Source organism: Prosopis cineraria, unplaced genomic scaffold, assembly GCF_029017545.1.
Source record: "Prosopis cineraria cultivar Desert tree isolate PC_DT_omini unplaced genomic scaffold, ASM2901754v1 PC7, whole genome shotgun sequence".
Lineage (NCBI taxonomy): Eukaryota > Viridiplantae > Streptophyta > Magnoliopsida > Fabales > Fabaceae > Prosopis > Prosopis cineraria.
This window is the reverse complement of record NW_026555338.1, coordinates 12,451,521-12,474,629: the sequence shown is the minus strand read 5'-3', so window position 1 is coordinate 12,474,629 and position 23,109 is coordinate 12,451,521. Positions and strand designations below refer to the sequence as shown.

At 32.0% G+C, this 23,109-nt stretch overlaps 1 protein-coding gene across 1 annotated transcript; it reads left to right on the top strand.

Moving 5' to 3' along the window:
* The first annotated feature begins 21,660 nt into the window (after positions 1–21,660).
* LOC129315196 (protein PXR1-like) lies at positions 21,661–22,293 on the top strand. Its single transcript, XM_054958767.1, has one exon. The coding sequence runs from the start codon at positions 21,765–21,767 to the stop codon at positions 22,209–22,211; it is 447 nt and encodes a 148-aa protein (XP_054814742.1). The 5' UTR covers positions 21,661–21,764; the 3' UTR covers positions 22,212–22,293.
* Positions 22,294–23,109: the final 816 nt, after the last annotated feature.

The window sequence follows — 23,109 nt, the reverse complement described above, 5'->3', positions numbered from 1 at the left end:
GGTTTTTGAGCACACTGTTGAAAAAATTAAAACCAATTCAAGTCATCAAATCAATATATAATATTTATTCTAATTTGGAAAATTGTTTAAAAATACTTACTTGCACACACACCCACTTAATTTTATTTTTTTTCCTTGTGAACTATATCCTCCATCCTGTAATAACGAAGTAAAGATCTATTTATCAAATATACATACTTAGAATATATTAAAAAGATGCTAATAATATCACAAAAAATAATTATTCAAAAAACTTCCCATTGTAATGAACAGAACCAATATATAATATTTTCATGGGGACAAATGACAGGAAGCATCAGATGATCACTACAACATATTAGTTTATATTAATATCACATAGTTATGCAAATATTTTATAAATAGAGAGATGAATGGGATGTTTAATACCTTTTAATAATTGGTGCAAAGAAAAAACACCTCTTTCAACAACCTTCTCAGTAACATATCTTTCAACAATAGAGGCTTCTAAATGATGGGGATCCTTCACATACCTCTTAAGAATTTTCATGTACCACTCAAATGAATATATCCAATGCAGATAGATGGGGTGTAATGTTTGCCTTGATATTACCAGGACAAAACATTTATATGCCGTTGTGATAACCAAGATTAAATAAAATCCCAACTAGAAGTTATCACAACCCAAGGGTTTAAAAATAATTAGTTTAAAACATTGAGATCTCAAGAAAACCCTTTCTAAAATATTGTTTGAGCTCAAACTAAAATTTAAAATCAATCAAATATGATAATGGAAGCATGAAAATCAAACGGCACTTGAAAACAAGTGAAAGAAGAATGGAATTTATCCAAAAATTGGCTTGTCCACTGCGGTGTAGGCCACACAATGGCACAAAGGGATGAGTCCCTCAGCGAGCATTTGTGCCACGACATGCATCTACTGTCATGACAACACTACAAACTTTTAGAGTGCACCGTTTTTCCATCCAACATCCGATTTGAGCGGTTTAAGTGTCCACACAAAGCTCTTCAAGCCTTCTAGCTAATGACACTAGTCTCACACTCAAATAATTATCCATTAAGAAGATGGACCATGCAAAATGTAAACTCCTCCTATATCCACTCAATACAAGAGAAGATTAACAAAATTACCACGAACACACTAATTAGTAATCAAAGTAATTATTTAAAAAGCTTTGGCTAAAGACTTATTCGTATAATGCATAGTAGACACAACCCACCAGCATTCCTATCTACATTGCATGCATTTACAATCACAAAATAAAGTTAGGAATTGGTCCGTGTGCCATGGCATACAGTACGTGCTCTGCAGCATGTGGCACAGAGCCACACACTCAATCTTTCTATATCATGTGCTACAATGCACTTGTCCAAAATTTCTGCTGTCATTTTGACAGCAAAATGAAAAACTTTCAGTGTGCACTGTTTTCACATACGACGTCTGATTAGAGTGATTCAAGTGCCTACGTGAAGCTAACTCATAAGCTAGCTAATGAGATAGGTTTGGACATGATCTAACATCCGATCAAAATTTGGACACCCATGTGTAAAAAGTCACTTTTTTTGAAAATTTTGCCCACCCAAATGCTCAAATCAATCCCTTTCTCTCATTAGACCACATAAAGCCTTGAATTAAGTTCAAAAAAACCTAATATACTTGATTGACCATTTTATATCACAATTATACACATATATCAAAATTTGACTTCTCAACAGCCAATTTTCACGTTTCTCAAATTTTCACAAATTGTCATCACTTAGCATAACTTGGCCTTCTTGGCCTTTTTCTCAACATAAACATACACATTCACATTTATAACACATGTATTACTCAATCTTAGCCCTAAATTACTCATTTCATCATAATTTCTCACTTGAGCTTAAGATTCACCAATATTAACAACAATTTCAATACAAACATATCCATATCATAGCCCTTGATTTATCTCATCATATATGCATACAATTGGGCTAAGATTCCACAAAATTACTACTCAAGTCATGCATGCAACCCTATGGTAACTCATTTACACATATATACACTAGTTTCTTAGTTCATTACACAAACTCAAAGTATGCACGACTTTAAATACTCCAGTCGGTCTAGACTCTCTTCCTTTGCTCTGATCACCTCCTTACCTTGTAACCATGTAACTATGGGGGTGAGATAAAAATCTTAGTAACAGAATAATTCACTTCTAACGACTATCACATGCAATTATATAAAAGTAAAGCATATTATAACATTCAATATAACATTTCACATATTACATTCTCAATTTACAACCCCATGTATCCATATTTCATTTTTCATCACTTTTTCACATATAGCAACATGTTGCATCACATAGCATTCCATAGCATGATTACTATCAACCAAACCTCTAAATCACCCTGACACAAAACCATAGGCTCGCCTTAAACTAATGCACACTCTTATTATCTTGAACTCACCTTTAGTAGTAGAATCACTTAGCCAAAGGTGTTCTATCTTACTTTTGGACTATGGTTTCCCCAAATACATATAATAGGGTGTCGTTGACCCCAACACCGTCTCACACAGATACTAAGGAGTTCAAAATCTCCAACACCATACCTCGATGGGTACTAAGAAGGTCTTCTCTAACACTGCCCCTTAAAAGGCACTACGGAGGTATTTCTCCAACACCGTACCCTGTCGAGCACTAAGGAGAATATGCCATATGGTCTTATTACTACCTCTTCACTCGGATGAAGTCCCACCCCTATGATCATGTTTTTTGAATCATTCAAGGTTTCTTATTACCATTTCACATTTTTTCTCATACATAACATATATATATAAACATATCATTTAAAGTCACCCATTTCAATGCTTTTATTTAATCAAAAGCTGTTTCATACAACATCCACGTAATGCTATAGAACATGCTTAATCCAAAACAAGTTCATGTACTATATAGCATACTCACACACAGTTATAATAAACAGTCAAACAAAGAAAGTTATTCAGTTACCTCAACCCTTCTATCACTAGAAAGGTTACCCATAAATTTCAACCACCACCATAGCTTATCTTAAGCTTCCTTTCTCAAGTCACACATCCAATATGCCAATCTAAACTCATTTGGCACATTTTAGTCATTTAGTCCATTTTGACCAAAAACACATATTTACTACTTAGGGCTATATTCATCTGTAAACTGTTTTTCATCTATCCATTCTAAGTTCATTACTATTCAATTACTATTTTACATCATCTTAACCAATCTTATTTCACTTAAATTAGATTTCTGCCCTAAATTCTCTCTCTCTAAGGGCCAAATGAGCCTACAAGTTCAAAGCTCTACTGTTCAACTTTAACTAGTCACAAAGCTCTAATTTAACTCCCGAGAACCTTTTTATTACTATTGAGCAAGAATCAAACCCCTCAAATTCCTCCGATTCAATTTCCTTATAACTTATTTTCAAAGAAATTTGTGTAGGATAGAAGGTAAGAGTTATATTTAGCTTACCTGCTAAGTTATCAATCAGAAGCACCTTCTAATGGCCTGAAATAGCTTGCCCTAGCTCCTCAACCCTTCTTATCTCCTTCTCTTATGTTTATAAAATTCTCTCCTCTGAAATTTCTAAAATTTCATGACTTAAGAAGTCATTTTCTAGTTCATGTGGCACGTGGCATAGTGAAATTTATCTTCACTACGTGCACTTACTTCAACTCGAAATGAAATCCTCTCACCCATAACTACTCATACAACATACCAATGAGTCAAATCATCAAGTAATCATCTAAATCTCTAATCCCACACTAGTTTTCACTTTATCCTCAATTAACCACTAATCACAGGATTAAGAAATTCAAGATGTTACACAAAACGATTCGTTTTCACCTCAAAACACATTCAAAGGTGTCCAACTAACAATACCAAATGCCATTAGCTCTAAAATCACTTTGACCACCTCAAATGGACCATATACAACACACTTGGTCATTCATATCACACAAATAACTAATCATACTCAAAATGACCATCAAACCCCCAATTCACAATAACATAAAGGGGTGGATAAAACTTAACAAAAATATTTTTTGGTCATTTTCATACATAAATCACCACAATTATATCACTTGTAGTTGTGCCTTGGCCAAACACACTCATTCAATCACAATAACATCAATCTTAGGCCAAGATATGTGCACATATCACAAATCCTCATACAAGTGATACCAAAACAATGTCATGATCTTAAGTTGGCATAATATTTGTGGCATATTCATTACCCCAAAAAGAGGAAAGAGAAGAGCTATATAACAATGCTCTTCACTCTTCAATCGCCCCTTCCTTCCCCTTGCCCCTACCGGAGCCCTAACCTATTGTAAATTAACATACACAACCATATGGGAGTAAAGCTATTAAGAACCAAAACATACTTTTAGCATATTACAACATAACCTTTTTTTGTAGTAAATGTATATTTTCACTTTAGCATATTTAACTAATCCTTTCCATAAATGCAAGTCTTTTACCACTAACATAATTATTCTACCATCTGAGCCTCTATATCACCCCGACTGAAACTATAGGCTCTTGAACCAAGTGCACATTTACAATGATCCAAGCTTACCTTCAGTAGTAGGATAACCTGGCCAAAGGTATCCTATCCAACTTTCAAACTGTAGTCTCCCCCTATCGCACATGAATCGGGGTGTCGTTATTCTAACAGTGCATTATTGATGCTAAGGAGCATCACTCTCCAACGTCATATCCTGCATGGATACTAAGGAGAAAATCTCCAACACCTTATCTCACTAGGCACTAAGAAGATACATGCCATATGAACTTTCACTTATCCTTCCTACAGGTGAATCCTACCCACTAACATGATCATGCTCATACTTTCCATACATTTCACACACTTATGAAAAATCACTATCTTTTTCACATAAGGATTTAAAAATCTTTATCATTTTGAAAGTAGTTTCTAATGCACAAGGAAAATCATCTTTCACAACATGCCAAGCTTTCAAAACACATGTAAACAAATATATTTATCTACTCACTATAAATTATTTCTTTACCTCAACCCTTTGTCACAAAAGGGTTACCGTGATTCAACGTTATCTCCACATGTTCTATATGCATGATAATGCTCAAACAACACTCAATCTACATAATTAAGTGATAATTGTCAATTATCACTCCAGATAAAACCTAAATTCACTAGGTTTTAAGTACCCATAACACTCAAACTACTTATCTAATAACATCAACCATTTTCAAACACTTTAACATCCTATTAAACATTCCAACATATCAAAATCACCATCCAATTATCCACATTGTCAAAAACTCTCAAATTATGCTTAGGGTTCATCTAATCCCCCAATAAAAATTTTAAATCACCATAAAACTCATAAACCTAGGGTTAGAGGCTTGATTTAACTCCCCAAGACCTTAAATAAGTCAATGGGTTTGGTCTAAACCTAAGAAAACTGAGATTAAAGCCCCCATTACCCTAAAAGTTAGAATCTTTTCATAATGAGGGAGAGGGAGAAGAAAGGAAAGCTTACCCAATGTATATCACACTTGTAAGGCCTCTAAAATCACGTTGGAAGCAAGCCTTAGCAGCCACAAGCTCCTCTTGTCACACCTCTCATGTTCACCCTTTCCTCTTTTCTAATTTTTAGTCTAGTTCATGAATCTGATAAGTGCAAATTTTGCACGTGCGTCGTGGCACATTAACACTTGTATCGTGGCACATGGCACAGAGAGCCCCACTATAATTTAAAATTTCCTCTGTGCCATGGCCATTTAAACTTCAACCTAGCCTTCTTCTGAGGCTGTCTAAGGATCCAAAAACTATATTAGTCTCTTATAAATATCATTAATCAATAACTTATCTAATTTGACAAAAATATTCTTAAAAACACTGATAATTCTCAAATTGAAACTTATGATGTTACAATTCTCCCTTCCTTTTAGAAATTTTGCCCTCAAAATTTAAAATCCCACATAACTACGTACCTATGAGAATAAGTGGGGATATAACTGCCTCATTTTATCCTCGATCTCCTAAGTTGCATCACTGGAGTCATACCTTTCTAAAAGACCATAACCAAGCGTATAGTCTTATTCCTCAATTGTCAGTCTTATTCCTCAAATTTTCTTGAAGTTTCACATTTTCTAGATCAATAACATGAGAAGGATTTGGTTAATACTTCTTGAGTTGACTCATATGAAACACATCATGAACACCCAATAAACTCGACGGTAAGGAGATTTAATAGGCCGCTAGTCCCAACTTCTCCAAAATCTTAAAAGGACTAATAAACTTAAGAGTCAATTTTTTAGCTTTTATTGATCTCCCAATGCTAGTCATTAGAGTAACCCTAAAAAACACATGATTACTAACCAAAAATTCCCATGATCTTCTACGCTGATCCATATAGCTCTTCTTTCAACTTTAGGCTATCAATAACTTTTTCTTAATCAACTTGATCTTTTAGGTGGTTTGGTCTACCAAATTCGAACCCAACAAACTCCTCTCACTCAATTTTGTCCAACACAGAGGCAATCATCACTTTCTTTCATACAATGCCTCATATAAAGCCATTCCAATGCTAGAATGAAAAATGTTATTTTAGGTGAACTCTATTAATAGTTATGTCCTAACTACCTCTCAATTCTAAGGCACATGCTCGCAACGTATCCTCTAACATTTGGATAGTTCTCTCAGTTTGGCTATCATTCTATGGATGATAGGCTGTGCTAAATCTTAACCTACTGCCTATTACTCTCTATAATGCTCTTTAGATGTTTGATGTGAACCTCAGATCACGGTCAAAGACAATATCTTTTGGCACCCCATGAAGTTAGATAATCTTATGTACATAAACCTCAGCATACATCTTAAGTGAAAATGTCATCTTCACAGCCAAGAAGTGCACTAACTTTGTCAACTGTCCACAATCACCCAAACTTCACATTAGGCTAGGCATCTGGCAAGGATGATACTTGGCCCGGCCCGGCCCGGCCCTACCCTACTTATGTGTAGCCCTACCACACACTATAGGCCAATTCTCTAAACTCAATAATTTCATAACAATATGGGTTGTTTGCATAGCAATCTCTTAATATTAAATTTATAGCTTCCAAGGAATTAGTGAGCCTAAATTTTTGAGAAACCATTTTGCTTACAAACTTAAGGACTAGTTTTTATGAGTAATGCTTGTTTGAGAATGAGACTATAATTAATTATGTAATTAGTTACCCTGTGTATAACTATAATATATTTTGTATTCTCTATATGTGTCCATTTTGTATTGTTTCTCCTGTAATCAATTGCATTCTCTCACTCATAATTTATAATACACTTTTAAATAAAATCACTCTCACCAATAAATCTGACTAAATGTACTTTACAAATTTAACTTTTTCAAAACAAAAATATAATGTTTCCAAAATGTCCTTTGTTTAATATTGCATTTATGAAATATATTAAAGAGAGATAATATATAAAAAGGATAATATAAAAAAATATTAGAGTGTTTTATATTTTGGGACGTCAAATTGCTCCAAAAGTATCTATGGGATAGAGGGAGTACTATTTAAATGAATGGAAGGAGCTAGCCTTTGCATTGCAGCGTCTAAAGCATTTTGTGATTTCCTTTGCCTAATTTTTCAGTCTTTGTATAAAACTATAAAAGCATTGCAGTTCCTTTGCGGCAAGTTTTTTTGCTAAGTTGTAACTTGTCCACGCACACAAATTCCTTCTTTCCTTTTGCTAGCTAGAATACTCGCTCAGATTCACGAGCATTTTTGCAAAATCATCATCTCACTAAGCATGGAGGATCTGATCAAAGGCTTATCCAAAATTGTTCAAATCAAAGTTTATATCAAAGGAACCAAAATGAAAGTCCACTGCTGACAGAATATGAAATGAAACTCATAAGAGTCAGAAATCAGAGAAAGTCTCATCAAGCACCAAAGTTACCGAAACGAGAAAACAGAAGCGATGCTGCTGGAATATATGAGAGAGCATAAGAGACAAATACCTTAAAGATGACTTGATCAAAAAGGCATCGCAGAATGCGGAGAAAATGTGAAATGCACAATTTGCGACGACAACGAAAAGAAACAAAAGTGAGGTTCAACAATGGGGCTAAGAGCCCAAAGGTGGAGGAAGAGATCAAAGACAAGATGACAGTTTTTCTTTTCCCTTCAATTTTTTGTTGCTGTATACAAGTATTCTCATATTTGTGACACACTTGACAATAAAGTATGAGCATTTTTCTCAGTGAGAACTCAATTTAGTTCGCCACGTGACACAGAAGCCATTTCTGCTACACCCAACCCCATTACTATTAATTATTCGAAGTTATTATAAATAATTGTTGCAAAGATGGTAAGTTATTAATTATTTTTTTCTATTTTCCCTTCATCAATACTCGATTTAAATATTTATTGAGTTCAACTTGTATTTTTCAGTGAATTGACTTTCATTTAAAAATTAATTTAAGTCAGGCATTTTAGTAAAGTAGCATTACAGTAACAATTTTTTTTCTTAATGAACAGTATTACAATAAGTTAATATTATTTAACGACTTCCTTAATTTGTGAGAAAATCTCAAAGTGACAAATTTTTTTTTTTTTTTTGTAGAAGGGAATATCATTTAGGAAACTTATTAACTTTTTTCTAAAAAAATTAATTATTTTTTTTAAAAAATAACTTTTTTGTAGAGAAAATCTCAAAGATACAAGCCATTTCTGCTACACCCAACCCCAATAGTATTAATTATTCAAAGTTCTTATAAATAATTGTTGTTTCAAGATTATGGTAAGTTATTAATTATTTTTTTATTTTCCCTTCATCAATCTCTATTTAAATATTTATAGAGCCAAATTATTCCATCTTGTATTTTTCAGTGAATTGACTTTCATTTGAAAACTAATTTAAGTCAGGCATTTTAGTAAAGTAGCATTACAGTAACTATTTTTTCCCCTTAATGAAGAGTATTAAAATAAGTTAAAATTATTTAACGACTTCCTTAATTTGTGAGAAAATCTCAAAGTGACAATTTTTTTTTTTTGTAGAAGGGATATCATTTAGGAAATTTATTAACTTTTTTCTAAAAAATTAATTATTTTCTAAAAAAATAACTTTTTTTGTAGAGAAAATCTCAAAGATACAAGCCATTTCTGCTACACCCAATCCCATTAGTATTAATTATTCAAAGTTATTATAAATAATTGTTGTTTCAAGAATATGGTAAGTTATTAATGATTTTTTTTTCTATTTTCCCTTCATCAATACTCGATTTAAATATTTATTGAGTCCAACTTGTATTTTTCAGTGAATTGACTCTCATTTAAAAATTAATTTAAGTCAGGCATTTTAGTAAAGTAGCATTACAGTAACTATTTGTTTCTTAATGAACAGTATTACAATAAGTTAAAATTATTTAATGACTTCCTTAATTTGTGAGAAAATCTCAAAGTGACATTTTTTTTTCGTAGAAGGAAATATCATTTAGAAAATTTATTAACTTTTTCCTAAAAAAATTAATTATTTTCTAAAAAATAACTTTCTTGTAGAGAAAAATCTCAAAGATACAAGCCATTTCTGCTACACCCAACTCCATTAGTATTAATTATTCAAAGTTATTATAAATAATTGTTGTTTCAAGATTATGGTAAATTATTAATTTTTTTTCTATTTTCCCTTCATCAATACTCTATTTAAATATTTATAGAGCCAAATTATTGCAACTTGTATTTTTAAGTGAATTTGAAAATTAATTTAAGTCAGGCATTTTAGTAAAGTAGCATTACAGTAACCATTTTTCTTGATGAAGAGTATTACAATTAGTTAAAATTATTTAACGACTTCCTTAATTTGTGAGAAAATCTCAAAGTGACATTTTTTTTTGTGGAAGGGAATATCATTTAGGAAATTTATTAACCTTTTTCTAAGAAAATTAATTATTTTCTAAAAAAATAACTTTTTTGTAGAGAAAATCTCAAAGATACAAGCCATTTCTGCTACACCCAACCCTATTATTATTAATTATTCAAAGTTATTATGAATAATTGTTGTTTCAAGATTATGGTAAGTTATTAATTTTTTTCTCTATTTTCCTTTCATTAATACTCTATTTAAATATTTATAGAGACAAATTATTCGAACTTGTATTTTTCAGTGAATTGACTTTCATTTGAAAATTAATTTAAGTCAGCCATTTTAGTAAAGCAGTATTACAGTAACTATTTTTTTTTTATGAAGAGTATTACAATAAGTTAAAATTATTTTACGACTTCCTTAATTCGTGAGAAAATTCAGAGTGACATTTTTTTCGTGGAAGGGAATATCATTTGGGAAATTTATTAACTTTTTTTCCAAAATAAAAAACTTGCATATATAACTTTTATTTAAAGTGATTATTGCCTGAGGATCCCAATCCATTCGGTTAACCATGTCCACTGAGTTATCAACTATCAAATATTTACTTCACTTTATATATATGGGTAGCCTAACTTAGTTTTGCTCCAGAAATCAAACCTTTTTTTTAAAAAAAAAAAATAAACCTCTGATTCTAAATTTACCTATAGCTATAGTTCATCTCCACAAAAGTTCCCCGGGATACAATATATCATTGAACTTGACAATGAATAAACCAAGCCAACATTCATCTCTTGTCAAGCCTGCAGGAAATATTTTCCAATAAGTTCTTAAAAAAAAAAAGCTCTAAAAGGCAGTGAAAAATGTTCCAAATGATATGGGTTTCCAAAAGTGAATGGAACGGTGGTTCAACCTATTTGAAACTTGGAAAGGCCGAGAAAACAAAGTATATATGATAATAGAAAGAAAGTTAAATTTATATACTTTATTAATAACATAAATATTTCAATGCCTATTTTCATATTCAATTTTACAAAAATAAATATTTATACCTTCATTTTTTAAGTATTTCTCTTCAATTTTTCATCATATAAAAATCATCAATTATCATGTCTATAATAATTTTTTCGCTATTTCCTTCTCAACATAAACTATCATTGAATGAGTAAAAAATTTATTTTCTCTTTGAGAATTGAATGATTTAAATGTATTCTTAAAATCCAAAGTTGTGCTCAATTTAGGAAGAGTTATTATTTACTCATTGAATTTTCTATTAAATTCTATTAATTGATAATTGACCACAATAGTAAATACACTGTTGAACCCTAGTTTTGATTATTACAAAACAAAGAGAAGTTCTGTGCATTACAAGTTATTTAACTTCAACCTAAGTTAATTGGATTAATATTAATCTAAACTAATTAAGTGTGAGCTTATTCGTGTAACAGAAGTTCTTATGTTCAAGTATCTCTCTGTTAGTTAAGTATTTGACTTAACTATATTCTATATGCTTGATGCAATCTTGTTCTAAAATTATTTCTAAGTGTCCTTTGCATCAGTACTGAAACCTTAACATCGGTGCTACTTGAATTGTTTCTATTTCTCTTTGGTTCGTGTTCCATATAACACCGGTCCTACTTGTTCTAACATTAGTGTTATCCCTTTAAACCTTTGCAATTGATTCTCTATTCTTTGAATACTATTCTTTGCACCAGTATTGTTTATATAACATTGGTCTTGTTCATCCCTTGTCCTTGTTTGAGTTAAGACAACACCTGTGTTTTTCAATAGCACTTGTACTGAATTAAGAACATTATCTGTAATATCAATGCTAATTGTATAGCACCGGTATTGTCTCTTCTTTTCTATTACAAGGACTTTTACTTGATCATGTAGCTTCGGTGTTTTTTTTTAACACCAGTGCTAAGTTATTTTTTGTAAAAATATCCTTTTTTCACTCAATATTGTTGAAAATCTTTACCTTTTATGAAGATCAACATACAACACCAGTACTGTCTGAATAACACCTATGTTAAGCTTGTTTGTCAAAACTCTTTCATCACATTAGCACCAGTGTTGGGACTCTAGTACTGTCTTTCTTTTTCATGCTCTGTTTTTTGTGATGTTTCTAAATCTCACCGAAACTCATCTCTTAGTCTTTCTTTTCATCTGGAACCAATTGTGCTCACTCTGAACCCTTTCTAAATGATATTCAAACACACTTATTTTCTTGAAATTATTTAGTTTGCTTATCTTTCCTTAATTCACTAAGTTTGCCTTCTGTTATACCAAAATGTATAAGCTTTATGTGCTTTTGTCAAAAGCATTAAATGTTAGTAGCCGTTGCTATGCAAAAGAGGAAGACTCTATCGTAAAGTATATTATAATGCCTCATCCATCGAAGAACCTCAGTTAAGCTCAGATATCCAAGAAAACATAAAGGAAAGAAGGAAACAAATTACATGCAAACTTCAATGGAAAAATTTATGATTCCAATATATCATCTATGATCCACAACTATAAATAGACTCATTTATGAAACCTGAGTGAAGGACAAACAATGTGAGCCAATGAGAAAAATTTTGTGATTACTTGAGCATTAAAGTTTACCTACCTTCTGTGTATCATTTGTTGTTTGAGAGCTTTAGTGATCATATATCTATTCTTAGAGAGAGCTTAAAAGCAATAGTAGTTCATTCTTAAACTTACTCTATTTATCTTTGTTTTACATCTTTAAAATAGAAGAACTTAAGCTTGGGGAGCTTAAAGGGATTTATCATTACCTTTATAAGGGGGAGAGCTTCTGACTTCTTGTGAAGTCTATTAATATACTAAAGCAACTAAGAACCCAAATTAATCTTGATAATATAGTTAGAAATCTCAAGAGGTTCCTAGAGACTGGATGTAGACTTAAGTAGTAGGAGTCAAATCAAAATAAATCACTTGTGTCAAGCTTTGCTCTTCTAACTCTCGTGATTGGTGATTTCATTCCTTCATTACTCTAATTATTACTACAAATCTTTTAAAATTTTTAATTAGCCCAATTCACCCCCTCTTAGGGCATTTACATATACTAAGATAGTAATGATGCTCAATTGTCACAACTCTTTCTATCTATGAGATTAAATTATGTTATAGTAAAAACCATCTATATAATAAATTTCAATAATTTGGTTATTATAAAAAGAAGTAATCAACTTTTTTCTAGAAGAACATCTTAACCATAATCTCTTAACTTTTGAATAAGTGATTTTATGGTAGATATCTAGTATAGGATTCAATATATCTTGGGATTTTTATTCTAATGTTTGACAAAGTTTGTTAGCAATTGTAACACATGTCCTACCATCTAGACACTTAGCAAACAATCATTGAAGCACAAAGGCTCCACCCACCTTATTTAATTCAAAGCATAAATTTTGCAACATCATAATTTAAAATATAACCAAATTCTAAAATCTCAATTCAAACCAATTTGTGGTGGATCACCGTCCAATAACAACAAAAGCAATTTCAAAGAAAGTAAGATAGTCCAAAAATGATAAAAGGTCCTATAATCATCGCAAAAAGTAAAATGATCCTGCATGTGCTGTGAGGAGTACAACAGCCAAAGGCTTACTCCTTCAGCGCCTTCCCTTGATTCCTACTCAAGCCTTCACCTAGAAAATGTTAAAGAAGGGGTGAACGCTAATATCTTAGTAGCCTAAAATTTAAGCATATATGCACAAACTACAACCAAACAGTTATACAACCAATACACAAGTGAGTTCATAAGAATCATTCAATTATGGCATAAGAATTTCATAGAATATAGCTCATAACATGCAATATCAACAATCCTTCTTATTACTTCGTCCATCTTGAATCCGCTGACTGGAACCATGGGCTTAAATATGGTCTGGCCTACATGCTAGATTGACCAAGCTTCTCCGATGCTCAAGATATACCCAACCAAAGGTACAGAGCCCAAGCCCAAACTATAACTCCCCTCCTTAAAGAACCTAAATAGGAGGTGTTACTATCTCACATTCCTCCTTTACAAACTTGGCCAGATAAGTATTAAGGAATGAGGCTCCAAAAAGGCCAACCACTATGCATGCAATCGAGGCAAATCGCATGGTTATTGAATTATATATCCATCAACATCATCATCTTCTTATCAACGCAACCCCCAATGCAAACCTTACATTTACAACATTTACCTCGTGTAGAAGCATGCTTGAAAAGAAATAGAAATATCTCATCCGATCAACTCAATATACAAGCATGCTTAAAAAAAACACTAACAATAATATATAGCTGAGCTACAAGCATGCTTAATAGAATTCAAGTAATATATAAATTTTCTATAATTAAATTTATGATTATACACATTCATTTTCAAACATCGAGCTTTGTACACATATGAAAAAAACCCCGAGTTACTTGTTCTTCTTGGGTTACCAAGCAGCCACATAGCAAAACCAAGCAAGAAGAGCTCTCGGTGAAAGTCTACATAAAGCACATGCATATGAAAAATATTAAAATAAAATCCAAAGCTACTCTAAGGTTACTCTAAAAAATTACTCTAGGATTTTAAAGCTACACTAGAGTTCACAATTAAAATTCATGTCCTTTTATCGTGTAATTAATTTATTGGAATATTCAAAGTTCATGCTAAACTTCAATTATATAAATTAATTATGCATTTTTATAAATTTTAATTTTTAAACTAATTCTATTATATAATTGTAAATATGACATTGACAAAGCTAGATTTATTTTTTTTGACGTGGTTATGGAATTTTCCTAAAGCTGACATCACCATGAGGCATCGGTACACATATCATGGTTATGTTTAATTAATACCACAACTTGCAAAATTCAGCTTTTTATTTGGCAGCTTCTTGTATTTTATTTTTTTGGCAGCTTCTTGTATTTTATTGGAGATAAAAATCCGACAGAGGCAACAGGGAGTAGATTTGTGAGAACTGTCAATAGGAAAAGGATGAACGAGGTACGTGTACTGAGTGTGTGAATCCTACATGCGTGTGTGTGTGTGTGTATAGACATGTGTTTGCTGACAAGAAAAGGATCACGCAGAGCAGAGGGAAAGGCCGACAGGGAGAAGGAAAGATAAGAAAAAAAAGAAGAGAAATACCTGTGTGAGTTCCTCAAGAGCAATCAGCTGTCTTGGAAGAATGAATAGAAACTCAGTGAACAAAGAGTAGGGTTTTCGCTAGGTTATAAGTTTGGGTAAAGATGCATTTTTGCCCCTAATATTTTCTCCGAGGAGCACTTAGCACCTTAAGGTATTTCACATAGCATTTTCAACCCTGATGTAATTGATTTGAAGCACCTGTTACCCTAACATTAAATACACACTAACTCCATTGAAAATTTCTTGTAAGCCCCATTTTATGTGACAAGTTATCATCTCCCTTTGATGATGATTCTTCCATTATTGCCTAAGTCTTCAGCATTATCACCTCCCTCCAATGCTAGAAGCATTGAGTTGATGCTCTCATCACCCACTCTCCTCTTCTCATTTTTGCTCTCCCACTTCCAACAAAGCTCAAAGCTTAGCAGCCTCCACCATCATTGTCTACTTTGAAGCTCACGTCTCTATTGCATTTTCCATTGCCATCCTTGAAGCTCAATGCCTTTGTCTCCCTCTCTCTTCATAGCCGTCGACCTTGAAGCTCATCCTCTCTATCGTCAATGATGATCTACCTCTTCCTTGGCCTCCTGCAGTGATTTTGCTAACCAAAACATCCACAATGATTTTTCAAATTTCCAAGACCACCCGTTCAAGCTTCTTCAACTTTCTTCCCCAACCATAGAGTGACTATGATGACTTGGGCAAGTTGTGTTGCGAAAGTTTAGAGTGAAGATGATGAGGAAGATGAGTTTGTGTAGCCGGTATTTGGAGTGATGACGGTGACAATCGCAGATGTTCAAAGATCATAGCAACCGAATGTTCTCTCCATCGGCAACAAAAGAAACTCCTCACCGTTCATATCAATGCCTTTCCAGTTTCAATCACAATCCCATAACTTATCTGTAGATGATGCCTTTCAAAGTGAACAATATGACACTTAAGCCGTCTCTGTTTCTAAGAACAAAAATAGGGGAGAACAAAGATGTCAGGATCGTTGATCCTTAACTCGTCTCCTTCTCGGTGTCATTGCATTCACATAGCAGCTTCTCCTCTTTCAACCTCCACTATACCGACTACATGGGACCAAAAACCATCTTCTGTTACAACATGCATAAGCAATGCATGCATCCATGAAGGTTGAGAAAGTAGGGAGAAGAAAGAGAGAGAGATAGACGAGAGAAGGTTGGGGAGAGAGGAGAGGGGTCCTTTAATCCACTTGGCCCTCAGGTCCAGCACCTTCCTGCCGTAACTGGAAGAAGATTATAGCCTAGAGAGAGAGGGAGAGTTTAGTCCAAATCAACATTTTCGGTCAAAATGTAGTCCAACTCAGCAATTCTAACAATCAATGTGTATGGGTTTAACGTTAGGGTAACAGGTGTACTGAATTAATTACATTAGGTGTGAAAATGCTAGGTGAAATACCTTAGGGTGTTAGATGCTCTTCAGAGAAAACATCAAGGACAAAAATGTACCTTTACCCTATAAGTTTGAACTTGTAATAATTTTTTTTAATTTCTTTTATTATTGTTGTTATTATTTAAATATATATATCTTTGAAGATAATTTTAAGATGATCTAATATATTATAAAAATTAACAAAATATCGAACTATTATTATTTTAATTTTTTTAGTTAGTTTCAAGCATTTTTTAAATTTAATCACTTTAATTATTGTCTATATTTATTTTATTTTATATGTTTTTATTGTTTTAGTCCCAGTACTTGATCCAATGCCCTCTTTAAGGTGGCATAATAAAATTTAGGATCTTACAGTAATTCTCATAATTTGGATTGCTCCAGCACATTAATTAGAAACTTCTATTTATAATCGTTTCCTTTCATTAAGAAAATGAAAATAAGATCAAGACTTTCTAAAATTTTTGACGGAAAATAATCTTCAAGAGAAAATAATGACAAAACAAATGATGAATTTCCCCAAAAAAGCTGCAGAATTATAAAAATATAACTAAAAAATCTATTTGACTTAAAAAATAAGTAAAGGAGAGATTTACATAATTTATCTTACTAGTAATGCTTGCAAATATTGAATATTATAAAAATATATTTTAGACTATACCCAAGGAATTCATTATATAGTTGTCTTGACAAGCAAACATGTTGTATAAAAATTGACACAATTTTTTATTATGGTCCCTTATTTGTTTACTTAAATATTTTATTTCATTTTCATTCAATATCCAATCTCCCTCTCTCAGTTTTCTGAGGCCACGAATACTCGATCCTTTGTTCATGGAAGTGCAAAGGTCTAAAACTTTTCCGCGAGGGCAAGATTACTTTTGAGACTGTATTATACATAATACAATCTCCAATCACAGCTATGTATTGATCACGACTCTTTTTGATGGGCATTGTTTGGTTGCTTGTGAAGAAGAATTTGTGCAGAAATGGACAATACGCATGCATTGATTTTGAATAGTTTTAGAAATTGTCATGACCAAAAATTGAGAGCTCAAGCACCAAAACGTCAATCCTGGGGAGGAGGAATCTAAATTCTAAACCACTTTTCAAGTTTTAAGACTTTTCAAACTAAATGGCTATTAAGCCTACATCAGACATGAAGTGGAGCACTTGGTAGTGGCTGCTATGAATTGGAATGAGTCATTACAATCCATGAAAGTATTGAAATTAAGGACTGACGGATGAAAAGACTCATTCCATTTTTAAAACACCTTCCAGCTAAAATATATTTAAAAATATTTGTGAAAATTTTTTAGGTCAATCGGACAAAACTAAAAACTCATGCATCGAGCTAGCCCAAACTTCACATTGGGCTGGGCATTTGGAAAGGATGATATTGGCCTTGCCTGACCCTCCTTTTATGTTGCCCTACTACACACTATAAACAAATTCTGTAAACTCAATAATTTCATATCAATATCGGTTGTTTGCATAGCAATCTCTTAATGTTAAATTTATAGCTTCCAAGGAATTAGTGAAAGCCTAAATTTTTGAGAAACCATTTTGATTACAAGCTCAAGGACGAGTGTTTATGAGTAATGCTTGTTTCAGAATGAGATTGTAATTAATTATGTAATTAGTTACCCTGTGCATAACTGTAATATATTTTGTATTTTCTATGTGTCCATCTTATATTGTTTCTCCAGTAATCAATTGTAATCCCTCTGTCATAATTTATATGACACTTTTGAATAAAATCACTCATACTAATAAATTTCATTAAATATACTTTACAGATTTAACTTTTTCAAAGTAAAAATATAATGTTTCCAAAATGCCCTTCATTTAATATTGTATTTATGAAATATATTAAAGAGAGATAACATATGAGAAGAATAATAATAAAAATTAAAATTAAAATATCTCATATTTTAGAATGTCAAATCTCTCCAAAAGTATCTTTGAGATAGAGGGAGTACTATTTACGTGAATGGAAGGAGCTAGCCTTTGCATTGTAGCGTCTGAGCATTTTATTATTTCGTTTGCCTAATTTTCAATCTTTGTATAAAAGCACTGCATTTCCTTTGCAGCAAGTTTTTCTGTTAAGTTGTAACTTGTTCACGCACACAAATTCCTTCATTCATTTTGCTAGCTAGAATACTCACTCAGATTCTCGCGCATTTTTGCAAAATCATCATGTCGCTGAGCATGGAGGATCTTATCAAGGGCTTATCCAAAATTGTTCAAATCAAAGTTTATATCAAAGGAACGAAAATGAAAGTCCACTGTAGAGAGAATGAAACGAAACTCTTAAGAATCAGAAATTAGAGAAAGTCTCATCAAGTACCAAAGGAAACGAAGCGAGAAAACATATACACGAGAGAGCATAAGAGACAAATACCTTAAAGATGACTTGATCAAAAAGGCATCGTAGAATGCGAAGAGAATATGAAATGCAGGATTTGCGATGACGACGAAAAGAAACAAAAGTGAGGTTCAACAATGGGGCTGGGTGGAGGAAGAGATCGAAGACGAGATGACAGTTTTTTTTTCCCTTCAAATTGTTTCATTGTATACAAGTATTCTCATATTTGTGACACAGTTGACACTAAAATATGAGCATTTTTCTTAGTGAGAACTCAACTTAGCTCGCCAGTTGAGATGCAGGCCATTTCTGCTACACCTAACCCCATTAGTATTAATTATTCAAAGTTATTATAAATAATTGTTGTTTCAAAATTATGATAAGTTATTAATTATTTTTTCTATTTTCCCTTTATCAATACTCTATTTAAATATTTATAGAGCCAAATTATTCGAACTTGTATTTTTCAGCGCTGAATTGACATTCATTCAAAAATTAATTGAAGTCAGGCATTTTAGTAAAGTAGCATTACGATAACAATTTTTTTTATGAATTGTTTTACAATAAGTTAAAATTATTTAACGTCTTCCTTAATTTTTGAGAAAATCTCAAAGTCACATTTTTTTTTAGAAGAAGGGAATATCATTTAAGAAATTTGTTAATTTTTTTCTTAAAAAAATAATTGCATGTATAACTTTTATTAAAGTGATTATTGCTTGAAGATCCCAATCCATTGGATAAACCATGTCCACTGAATTATCAACTATTAAATACATTTTTCTTTTACCTCACTGTGTATATATACATATATTTTTGGGTAGCAGCCTAACTTAGTTTTGCTCCAAAAATCAAAATACTTCTAAATTTACCTATAGGCATAGTTCACCTCGGCAAAAGGTCCCCCGGTGTATAATATATCATTAAACTTGACAATGATATAAACCAAGCCAAAATTCATCTCTTATGAAGCATGCATGAAATATTTTTCAATAAATTCTACAAAAGACCCAAAAATGCTCAAAGGCAGTGAAAAATGCGCCAAATGATATGGATTTCAAAATGTGAATGGTACGGTGGTTCAACCAATTCGAAACTTGGAAGAGTGTTGCCATTGTAGAAGGTGAAGGATTGCTATGGGTAGGGCGGAGCCATAAATTTTAATTAGAGAAGGCTAAGATAACAAAGCATATATGATATTAGAAAGAAAGTTAAATTTATATACATCATTAACATAGTGTAAATGTTCCAATGCCTATATTCATATTCAACTTTACAAAACAATAACAAAAATAAATATTTGCACCTTTATTTTTTAAGTTTTATTCTTCAATTTTCCATGGTATAAAAATCATCAATTATTATGTCTATAATAAATTTTTAGCTATTTCCTTCTCAATATATATAAATTATCATTAAATTAGTGAAAAATTTATCTTCTAATTGAGCATTAAGTGATTTAAATTTATCCTTAAAATACAAAGTTGTGCTCAATTGAGGAAACTTTATTTTTTACTCATTGAATTTACTCTTAACTCTTTTTTATCAATAATCGACCACAATAGTAAATATATCAATACATTAATGATGCTCGTATATCAGAATTCTTTCTATCTATAAGATCAAATTACATCATAGTAAAACCCATTCATATCATAAAATTTAACAGCTTTGTCATTACAAAAGAAGAAATCAACTTTTTTTAGAAGAACATTATGAACACAGTATTTTGGCCAGGCATTTTTTTTAATAACCAAAAAAATATATAAAAATACAAAAATAAAATTTAATCCTTTTTAGGATTATATTTTTAAAAAATAATTAATAGGATTTAATTTTATTTTATCCTAGATAATCTTTTGTTGGTTAGGATTTTATTTCTTTTAGTTCATTAAAATAATCAAAAAATATAAAAAATATAAAAATAAAATTTAATCCTTTTTTAGGATTATATTCTAAAAAATATAATAATTTAACAAAATCAAAAAAATCTTGTTTAAATCTTTTAAAATCTCTCCCAAATTATTCCAATCATTCAAAATATTGAGAATCAATTTTGTGAGAATCAACTATTTTTTTTAAAAAAGAAATTCTTTCCTTAAATCTTTTTCCTTTCCATTAAAAGAAGAAGAAGAAAGATATTCTTGCATAGTTCAAAATTAAATTTTTTCTCTCTTAGTTTAATTTCCAAAATTTTAATTAACATGACATAAAAAAAGAACATTAAGCATAAAAATAAATAAATATGGGATGATCAGCGTTTCACCCACACACCTAAATGCTCGGCACGTTACAGGGAGAAACAAAAACGCAGAGAGCAAGCCTTACAGCAAAAGCAAGAACAGCAGAAGCAAAGAGCAGACATGAAGGTACAGCAGCCCTAAACACACACGAAAACGCAGAAGAGAAAAAGGCAAAAGTGAGCAGGCCGGACCACACACAAGCGAAGGAAGGAGAAAACGCAGTCATGCACACAAAAGAAACACACACAAAACACAGAAGCAGAACTAGACACACTAGCTGAAGCGCACACACGAAAACACAGCAGAAGGAGTAGCAAGCAACCATGATGTGCACACACAGACTTTCGACAGGCAGAGAGAAAACACCAGCGAAAGAGAAGCAGAACACAGCAAGCGTAGAAAAGACCATACGTACACGCTGAAGAAAAGACAGAGATGCACGCTATAGAAAAAGGCAAAAGCAGAGCAGAAATGCAGCATGCACGCAAGTGGAAGGAAGAAAAGAAGGAAAGAGACGTGTACAGAAAAAGGGAAGCTTCAGTGATAAAGCATAAAAAAACCAGATGAAAACGAAGAGGAAAACTGGAGGAAGGAAAGAGCTGGAAACGGACAAGAAAACGAAAGAAAAACAGAGCACAGAGGGAGAGAAACGAAATGCAGAAAAAACAAAAAAAAAGAGCACGAGAATGAGAGAGAAAACCGAGACGAAGAGAAGAGGAAGATGACGAGAAAACCGGAAGCAAAAACAGAGCATCAAGACGAGAAGAAAACCGAGGAAGGAGAGAAGAGAATTATGGACAGAAAGGAGGCTCCTTTGAAGTGGGAGCAGAAGCTGGAAGCTGCTGCTAAGGCCAAAGCTGATGCTGAAGCTAAAGAGAGGAAGTTGAAGGCTGCAAAACATAAAAAACGATCTGGCTCTGACTCAGATTATGACAGTGACAATGAGTATAAGAAGTCCAGTAGAAGAGCTCACAGGAAGCATAGGAAGCATTCTCACTCTGACTTGGGTGACCATGATAGAAGGAAAGAGAAGAAATCCAAGAGAAAGGCAAAGAAACGGTCCTCAGAATCTAGTGATGCTAGCAGTGATGAATATGATAGTATCTCTGAGGAAAAGAGGAGAAGGAAGAAGAATGCATATCTGACGGCCTGCTCAGCTAATATTTAAATCATGTCATCTCCCTTAATCTTACATTCATTGATGAACATATATATATATATATATATATATGATAAATATTAAGAATATGTTTAGGCATTAAAAAAATTTAAGAATTAAATATTTTTTTATGTAGAATTTAGAACATACTTGAGAGATGTCTAAAAAAAAAAAAAATAGAGAGCCTGTGAAAATATTATTGATCATTTGTGAGGTTGATTGTGGTTTGGAGCTGTGTCTATTGTGGTTATGATCTTGCTAAAAGTTTATGCCAAATCTTTTTTTTTTTAGAATATATCGTCAAGTCAAAAGAATAGTGAATTATCAAATTAATTTATTCTTTCCATTGCCTTTATTACGTAAATTGTTTAGCCAACCATAATATTATGCATCGATTGCAAATGCAAATATTTTGATTATCTATTCGTTGTGTGATATTCTAAGAATCTTCGTAGGCATTTAGACTAATTTCATATCATGTAAATCAATAAGATTCTGCAGGTATGAGGATCAATCTTATAGGTATTTATATGGGTTCCGAAGGCCCATTATTAAAATTAATTTTCTTTTTATAATAAATATTTAAGTCTCATGTGAGATTTCAAGAATCTTCATAGAGAATTAAATTAATTAACTTATCATGTAGGATAATAAATCCTTGCAGATAACATGATTCACAATTTGTATGGTAAATAAATAAATGAATTTTTGTAAATAAAATAATAAACATTTTTAAAATATTAATTAATTAAATTAATAAATTTGAATTATAATCTAATTAGATCTTGTGGTCATGTGAGATTTTCTAAACTTCGTAGACCTGTAGGATAATTATACTACCGCATCAGTCAATAAGACTTCGCAGGTATAACGATTAAAATTTTTACATTTAAAAATATACGTTGTA